The following is a 9,132-nucleotide window of genomic DNA, read 5'->3' on the forward strand; positions in this document are numbered from 1 at the left end:
CTCTCTCTCTCTTTTGCTGCACCACTTGTGGGATCTTAGCTCTCCAACCAGGGATTGAATCCACACCCTCAGCAGTGAAAGCTCAGAGTCCTAACCATTGGACCACCAAGGAATTCCCTATTCTTCATATTATAGTAAAACCCCATTATTTAAAGAAAAAAACCCTTTTGCTTTTTGTCTTTTTGTTTATACCATTTATCAAATTACATCCTTCGTACGCACACAGACACACACACAACACGCACACATACACACACGATTCCTACTGGACCCTCTCTGGGTAGGGGGCTCTCTGGATGCAGTCTTGAGGTAGTCTGAGGCCAATCTTCTGACCCCTGTTGGAGCTCTTGTCATTATATCACTGTGCCTGCTTGAAGCCAGATGTCTTTGTTTTACCTATGCTTACAGTCTGCATTTCATTCCAGTCATCTTGGTAAATATTTTATACACGTGCAGTCATGTTTGCTTTGATTGGAATTCTGGTAACCGTTCCATGTATTGATTTGAAGTCATCATAAGCTCAGAATGGGATTGAAGTAATAATTCACTCATAACAGTTTTGCCACTTTTCTTCCTTATTGGAGAAGCATGAGGAAGAGTTTATAAGGGACTGATGGAAACATGATTTGGCATGACGCCAATTTGAATCAGAGGAAATCTCTCATTAAAATTCTCACAAGGCTTATTTAAGGAGCAGGATCTTTTGAAACCAAATAATCTAGTGCTTACTTAATCCACACCAGCTGTGATTTGGGTGTCAGCGTCCTTGCTTTTCTTCTTGGCTATCTTCTCACTCATCTGCTGAGAGGTGACTGCATCAGTGGAGAGTCTTATTTTACTGGAGTCACCTCTCCCCAATCTTGAATCTACCCCTAGATAAAGATAAGGTCACATCAAGAAAGGGAACGTGTCTTTTTTTTTTTTTTCTGGTACGCGGGCCTCTCACTGCTGTGGCCTCTCCCGTCGCGGAGCGCAGGCTCCGGAAGGACGCGCAGGCTCAGCGGCCATGGCTCACAGGCCCAGCCGCTCCGCGGCATGTGGGATCTTCCCGGACTGGGGCACGAACCCGCGTCCCCTGCACCGGCAGGTGGACTCTCAACCGCTGCGCCACCAGGGAAGCCCTGAATTTTTTTTTAGGGACATATCATGACACCATTCTCATGATAGACTTCTGAGGTAAGAGTTTGTGGCAGCAGCGGAGCAGGACTTTGAAATAGGTCTAAATCCTATACCTTGGATTGTTTGTTCACCATGGGCCTCGTTGCCAAGGCAGGATGAAACTCTCCTGTATGTTCTAATGTGTTCGGTTTAGCTTGACCCTGCTGATTCAAGATGGGCTCACTGTCAGTGTAATTCCTATGACTTGTTGCTTGTGATGAAACACCAGCCAGATCTTCTCGGTTGTTCTCTAGGCCACCTGTGCAACTGACATTGACACGCCATCATTCAGAATCTCAGGGTTGCTAAGGCCGTTTGAGAAGAAATCACTTCCCATCAGCCTTCTGGCTCTGTCCTAATGCTGGCAATCTGAGGACCTTGCTGTCGTCCGGCCCAGAAGAAACAAGCCAGGTCCATCTGATTCGGGGTTTCTCACACAGAGTTCACTAGAGACGCCTCTGTGAGTGGGGTGTGTGTCCTGCACCACACTGTGAGCTCATCAAGCTCAGTTCTTATAGCAGGAGCAGCTACTATTTATATTACTCACCTATTTCCTCCATTTTCCAAAAAAGGACTTAAGGTAGCAGCTTCCATTTATCTACTTTCTTTCCGCGCACAGGCGCTCTGTTTTATACTTTACCAACACCTCTAAGCCTCACAACTTCCCTTGTAGGTGAAATACTTTTGTCCTCCATTGAAAAAGCAGGCAGGTGCGGCACACATTAAAGACTTGCCCAGGGCCATCCAGCTCCCAAAGGCAGGGCACCTGTGGAACCAGGGCCATCTGACTCACTGCTCTCCCCCTAAACCCAGCTGCTCCTCCAGCAGCCTTTCTAGATAAGATGGGCCTGCTTGCTTGCAGGAGAGGGCTTGCTTGTGTTCTCTGAGGAGTTCACATCTGAGCTAAGGCCAAAAGGATAAGGAGGAACTGGCGACAAGCCATCCAGGCAGGAGGATCATTAACTGCATAGCCCTTGAGGCCAGAAAAGTGTGGCCTGTCTGACGATCTGAAATAAAGCATAGCTAGAGGGTCCTGAGCAACAGCAGTCATGAAGTTGGAGGGGATGATAGGGCAGAGACGTAGGGCCATTGTAGCCCCTGGTGAGTTGTTGGATTTTATTCTAAATGCAGTAGGCAACATACGGGCGGCTCATTTCTGTATTTTTAATTGTTTGTTGCTGGGAGATGATGGTGGCCTGAATTGAGGGCTTGGAGGCAGAGATGAGAAAAGTGGTGCATTTGCGTTATACCAGTATTTCAGAGACTAGATCGAAGGACTGTATGTGGGCAAGGGAGTGGTGACAGAAAGGGGAAAATCGGGGATGATTTTGAGCACCTGGGAGGTTGGGGGTACCATTCCTGGATGGGGAAGACCGGGGGGTAAGGAGAAGAGGTTTGGGGATGAGGGAGGATGGGACTCAAGTGTTTTAGTTTGGATATGTTAACGGACGGGTAGCCAGTAGGATCTGATCAGGGTGTGTGAGTCTGGAGTTCAGAGGAGAATTCTGGTCTAGAGATGGAATTGTGGGAATCACCGTGTAGAGAGGATGTTTCAGTCCTAGGGTTTAGATGAGATACCAAATGGTGATATTCCCTTTAGCTAGTGAAAACCGCTCAAGCTACCTATGCGGCTGGTATGAGCATTTACTCCATCAGGGTGCTGGCTGCAGCAAACTGTAGAACCACAGCTATTTTACTGCAGGATATACATTTGAAATTTATTTATGCCACCAAGGACCAGGAAGGTGAAATGCTACACTTGGCGCCATAAAACCATTCTCTGAGCTTGTTTTCAGAAAAATCCATATCTGGATGGTGTGACTGGCTGGCTGTGTTCTAATAGGTCAGTTGTAACTTAAGCCCCAAGGGCCTTAGGGCAAGTAAATTAGTCTGAAGGTGGCTGAGATAAAGCCAGGGTGCTTGTTGTTGCCCCCAGATTAGAATCAAGGGCAAAAGAGCTGCATAGAAATTGGAAACCTAGAAGAAGCCTTGACCGGAGACAGGCAGCAATTACTTTGTGAGAATGTCACTGCCAGGAAAAGGAGAAGGAAGGTGTAGCATCACGCTTATCAAACTGAGGGCTTATAAGAAATGCCTGAATAGCTTCTTTAGCATCTGAAGTCCTGCGCCTCCCCTCCCAGGGAGCCTGATCAAGTAGCTCTGGCTGGGGGCTCAGGAGTCTGTATTTTCAACAAGTGATTCTGATGCAGGTGATCCATGGATCGTACTTTGAGAACCACTGAGTTTCAAAAGACCTTTGAGATCATCTAGGCAGCCCTGTCTTACAAGTGGGGAAGCTGAGGCCTAGGGAGGAGGTGGCGCTTGCCTGAAGTGGCAGGACAAGTTGGCAAAAGCCAGTGCAGTTCCACCGACTTTCACTTCATCTTGCAGTTGAGTCTTTATCCAAATGGATGGATCAGAAGCAAGCCTCTTGTCCCAATTCCCAACTCGCCTTCCTTCACTGCATTTTTTTTCTTTTCTGTAACACCTTCTAATCTACGAGTCATTTACTAATTTACTGTGTTAATTGTCATATGTCTGTCTCACCTCACTAAAATGTAAGCTTCGTAAGGGCAAGGATTTGGGGAGCTTTCTGTTTTTCTTCCCACTGAAGGATCCTATGTGCCTTCAGTACACAGCGCCTGGCCTATAGTAGGTATTCAGTGAATATTTGATGAATGGTTGGATGAAAGCTATTTTGTTAAACTATACAGACGTAAACGGACATTGTGGGAAAGTGCCAGCCCTTAGGCATTGTTAACCCAAAATAGAGTAGAATATTCTCTTTTTCACTCCTTTGACTCTGGTTTGGATCCGAGGTTACAGGAACAGCTTATTGATGAGAGATTAATTAGAGACTTCCCAATAATATTAATAATAATGATAATATAACAGCAACAACAATAACGGGTTTTTGTTTGTTTTTTTTTTTTGGCGGTACGCGGGCCTCTCACTGCTGTGGCCTCTCCTGTTGCGGAGCACAGGCTCCGGACTCGCAGGCTCAGCGGCCATGGCTCATGGGCCCAGCCGCTCCGTGGCACGTGGGATCCTCCCGGACCGGGGCAGGAACCCGTGTCCCCTGAATTGGCAGGCGGACTCCCAACCACTGCGCCACCAGGGAAGCCCTACAATAACGGTTATTAATAACAACAGTGATAACTATCATTTATGGCATGTTTACTGTCCACCAAATACATACGACATGAAGTCCTGCACTAAGAGTGCCACACCTATTATGAGCTCGTCCCATTCTCTTTTCACCCCAAGCGTGGAGGAACTGGGATTGTCTGTTTTCCAGAGGAGAAAAGTGAGGCTCAAAGAGGGCAAGTTATTTGTCCAGGGTTACACAGCCAGTGCAGTTAGGATCTGTCCTTAACCACCAGTTACATTCAGTATTAGGTTTGGGGTGTCCTCTCTTTGGAGAAGGAATCGAAAAAGCTAAAGACGAGGCAAGCATCACCCTCCGGGGTGTCCCTGCACCAAGGGCACCAGCCTCCAGGATGGTGTAAAACCACACAGGCTGGAAGGCAAGATGGATTTTTTCAGCCCGACTTTCCAGCACTTCCACACCCTCTCAGGTCTTTCCATTCTCACATTACAAAGAACCTTCCCTCTTGAACTGTGAGGCTTTTCTCACTTCTGAGACCACCTCCCTGAAGCAGACCAAGGGACATTCCTGTGGTGACAGGTCACTAAGCCATTTCTAGGGAGGCCACTGCATCGCTTCCCTCCAAAGGGAAGAGGGGGACAGAAAGAGGCTCCTTCACCCACCTTTCGATACCCTTTCCCTGGTGAGGCCTCAGGAAGGGGCTGAGGGAGCCAGTGATTCTATAAATCTCCTGCGATACTTGAGTGAGCCTTTTGAGTTCCTGAAACACTGTGCCTGTTACACTGGCTGTGAGCTCGCAGAATTTCTCACCACCTGCTGTGGAGAATGTTGGCATTCATTCCTGCCCCTGCCAGCCTGGCCTGGCCTCGCTCGGATGCAGTGAACACTCCACACATACGGCAATGGCCACAAGGCCACTTGCCCGACAGCTGCAGACACAAGTGGAAGATGGAGCCCCCCTGGGCTGTAGCCAAGATTGTGTGTTGTCACACTCATTGCCATCTTTAAGCACACAGGGCACCAGGCGCTGTGCCGACCACCCGACAGCCATGGTCTCATTTGATTCTTATAATAAACACTATGAGGCCCTGTGGTCCTACTTCTGTAGATGAGGAAGCCCTGGAACAATCGGTCCCTGGCGTGAGTCTCACAGCATCTGCAGAGGCAGAACCACGTTTTCAACACAAGTTGAGTTGGTTCTCAAACCCGTGCTTTTGCGAGTCTGCCTGCCCCCAACGCTGGTTAAGAGCAGGGCCTCTGGGTTTGAATCTTGACTCTGCCACATCTCGGCCGTGAGACACTGGGCAAATCACTGAGCCACCCTCTTCCTAGGCTTGTTCATCTGTGACATAGGGATAATAATATACTGAAATCACAGGATTGTCATGAGGATTAAATTAATTGATGTATAATGTATGTCAAGCACTTAGTGTCTGGCTCATGGAGAGCATTGTGTAGGTGCTTGCCTTTATTATTAACTTAGATATCAGGTCCTCTTTTTCCTTTCTGCCTGACGGAAACTTCATCTCAGAAGTTTCAGGGCTTCTCCAGCTAGCCCCCCGTCCCAACACCCCGACAAAGGGCTTGTGTCTGTATTCCCAAGACACTTACGTAGATCATCCATATAAAGTGCTCACTTAGAGTAGTGCCCCCAGTAAACGCCAGCGATGACAAGGATGACAGTGCCAAGACTCCGGGGTGTGGGGAGACGGGGGCCAGGGGAGAGCATCTGACCCTCAGCGAGCATCTGTCCTCCCTGGTGTAGGGTCCCGAAGGAGACATGGCCACCGTGCAGATGCCCATGTCACGGGTAGGATGAGAGCCAGTAGGCAATCATTATGCTGTATATACCAAGTTACTGTTACTTTAGTGCCCTAACAATGAATCCAATGTAATTAATTTACAAGAGAGGGGAGATGAAAGTCTCATTCATTAAGTTCCTGGTCAAGGAACAGTAAATCAAAGAGATTAACACTTAGAGCTCTGCCCAGGGGAATTCCTCAGCGGTCTAGTGGTTAGGACTCTGCACTTTCACTGCCGAGGGCGCGAGTTCAATCCCTTATCAGGGAAGTAAGATCCCACAAGCCGCATGGCACGGCCAATAAAAAAAGAACTCTTCCTGGGATAAGTTGTCTCAAAAAGCCACTGACCTGGATCTTGTCATGACTATACTTTCTACCTCTCTTATAGCTGAAGAGTTGGACAGTAGAGGACCTTCAGAAGAGGCTCTTGGCCCTGGACCCCATGATGGAGCAGGAGATTGAAGAGATCCGGCAGAAGTACCAGTCGAAGCGGCAGCCCATCCTTGATGCCATTGAGGCCAAGAAGCGGCGGCAGCAAAACTTCTGAGGGAGGCCAGGCTGGCAGGGCCCCAGGCCGGCGGTGAACTCTGGCTCGCTCGCCCCTCCAGCTGCCTCCATCATCTCTCCAGCCCCTCTGTGAACTCAGGAACGTGCGCCAGTGGCCAGGGCTGCCGTGCCGGTCAGCGCACCACCCTGATGTGTGTATTTAAACTGGGCAGTTATATCATTTCAGAGGATTCATGTGGGTGCTTTGAAACTCAGAGTTTTCAACCCCAGAAACAGAGACTCCTAGTTGAGTGAGAGCTGGGAAAGTGTCCCATTGTCTTTTGTTTTTCTTCTCCCAGTAGCTTTCAGTGGTTCTTTCTGGAAGACTTTAAAATATATATATAAATATGCATATATATATATAAATTATAATTAGATTCCCCACATGGTGTGGTGGCATCTCTGTATAGGTACAGTTTTAAACAGTTGCCTCTTTTCTGTAAGATTATGGTACTATGGGACATGAGGGCAGAGAACACCAGGAGACTGCTGGGGGCACTCCACCCCCTGGAGCCAACCCCACCCTTTTGCAGGGCCGCACTGACAGATTAGGTTGGGGCCTGTTCCTTTACCACGCTTTCAGCCTTGTGCAGGCCATCCCTGGCTTCTGGAGCTATCAGTGATGCCCAAGGGAAAGCCTTGAGCGCTGGTGTTTACTTTCTGAGTCCCAGGAGAAGCCTGGCACGCTCCTTGCAAGACTGGCCTTTGCAGTTTCAACGCCTTTCATCCATCTCCACTCTCCCAACTGCCTAGAGTCACAGCAAAGACACTGCCCAGTGCCTTAAGAGGAGACGTGATCCAGCAAGGGGACAGGCCTGCCAGGAACTCCTGGCAAAGTGGAGCTGTGTTCAGTCTGCAAAAGGGAAAAGGTTTTTGAAGTTCTCATCATCATGTGAAGATTACACACGTGGCATTTTGCTCCACATTCCTTACAGACAGGGGTAGAGGGCATTGCTTTCGAGACCCACATTCACACATGTGACTGTTTTCTTTTTCATTTTACTGCTACGGGGTCTGGAAAAGGTAAATGAATATCAGACTAAGATTTGTTCTCCAGGAGACTCAACCCAGACCCGTAAAATGCCAGAGCTGGAAGGGACCACAGACATCATCTGGTCTAACAGAGGCTTAGAGAGGAGAAGTGACATGGCCCAAATCACAAAGCGAACTAAAGTAAGAGCTGGAATTGGACTTTGGGGCTCCTCACTCCTGCTTCACTGAGCCAAGCAGCCCCTTCTTGGAGGGAAGACACTTGTGTCATTTCGGTGCAGTTGTTTCAGGGAATCCTGCTGATGGGAACTTGCTCTTGCTTTGCCTCTTCGGTAGGCGACTGGCTGTGAAGAGATTCCCAAGGGGAGCCAGATCGTTCAGTTTCAGCCATTCCATGAGCTCCACGGCATCTGCCGGACAGCAGACAGGCATCACGCGGGCAGATGTAGGGCCTAAAGCAGATCAGAGGGCTTTGCAACAGACAGCACCGAGCCATCCCTCTGGAGCCTTGGCTCAAGGCCACATGTCACGTAGTCACACAGCCAAGAGCAGACAGTTGGGAAAGACAGCTGTCTTTTTATTTTCTAGTACCTCTTCCCCTCAGATAGGGGAGCTATGACTAGGTTGCACCGAAGGATACCGTAATTTGATTCCATTATTGCTTTTGCTACCCAAACCTGGGGATCAGTGGAGAGTCAGGGAATGTGCCTCTTCTGTGGCTGGATTCTGTTCTTTACAATTACAGCAAGTTTTTTAAAATGCAAGAGGCTGTTGTCGGTCTGCAGGGCTTGGCCAGCTAAGCAGCCTTGTGGCAGGTACAGACAACAGAGGACAATTCGAGGATCCCGCTACAATAATAAATGGCAGCTAGCGATCATGACCACTTATTATACGCCAGGCACTGTGCTAGGTAGGTAGGCTCTTTGTGGCAGCTCCAAACTTCCCAATAACTCTGTGAATTAAGTACTTTATCTCCATTTCATAGATGAAGAAACAGGTTCAGAGAGAAAAAAGTTCTTTCCCAAGGTGGTACAGGTAGTAAGTGGTAGAATCAGGATTCATAGCATCACCATGTGGGACCAGTATTTACAGGGAAAAGGAAAGTCACAAGTCGTCTTTTTTTTTTTTTTAATTTTATTCAAGTATAGTTGATTTACGATGTGTTACTTTCTGCTGTACAGCAAAGTGATTCAGTAATACATATATATACATTTTTTTCACATTCTTTTCCATTATGGTTTATCACAGGATATTGAATATAGTTCCCTGTTTATCCAGCAAGTCTTTGTAAAAATGAAATGACCACTTTTCTTGCACAGACTAAAAAACTCTAGCTGGCATTCTCAGGTTGGGAAACCACTGAATTAGTAGTCAAGTCTGACAGCCAAGTGAGTTTTAAAACCCAAAGTATGGAGCATGAATTTTCCTACACCATCTGCTACGCTAATTAACAGTCCTGCCTCAGTCTCTCTCTCTCTTTCTCTCTCTCTCTCTCTCTCTTTTTTTTTTTTTTTTTTTTTTTTTTTG

At 47.7% G+C, this 9,132-nt stretch overlaps 1 protein-coding gene across 1 annotated transcript in view; it reads left to right on the forward strand.

The window, feature by feature from the left end:
- Positions 1-7,022, forward strand: part of STK4 (serine/threonine kinase 4) — a 94,149-nt gene extending 87,127 nt beyond the window's left edge. Inside the window, exon 11 of the mRNA XM_007464783.1 lies at positions 6,458-7,022. Within this exon, the coding sequence (XP_007464845.1) occupies positions 6,458-6,616 (159 nt within the window). The 3' untranslated portion in view covers positions 6,617-7,022. The remainder of the gene's footprint in view (positions 1-6,457) is intronic.
- The last annotated feature ends 2,110 nt before the right edge of the window (positions 7,023-9,132 follow it).

This window comes from Lipotes vexillifer, unplaced genomic scaffold (genome assembly GCF_000442215.2).
Source record: "Lipotes vexillifer unplaced genomic scaffold, Lipotes_vexillifer_v1.1 scaffold53, whole genome shotgun sequence".
Taxonomy (NCBI): Eukaryota; Metazoa; Chordata; class Mammalia; order Artiodactyla; family Lipotidae; genus Lipotes; species Lipotes vexillifer.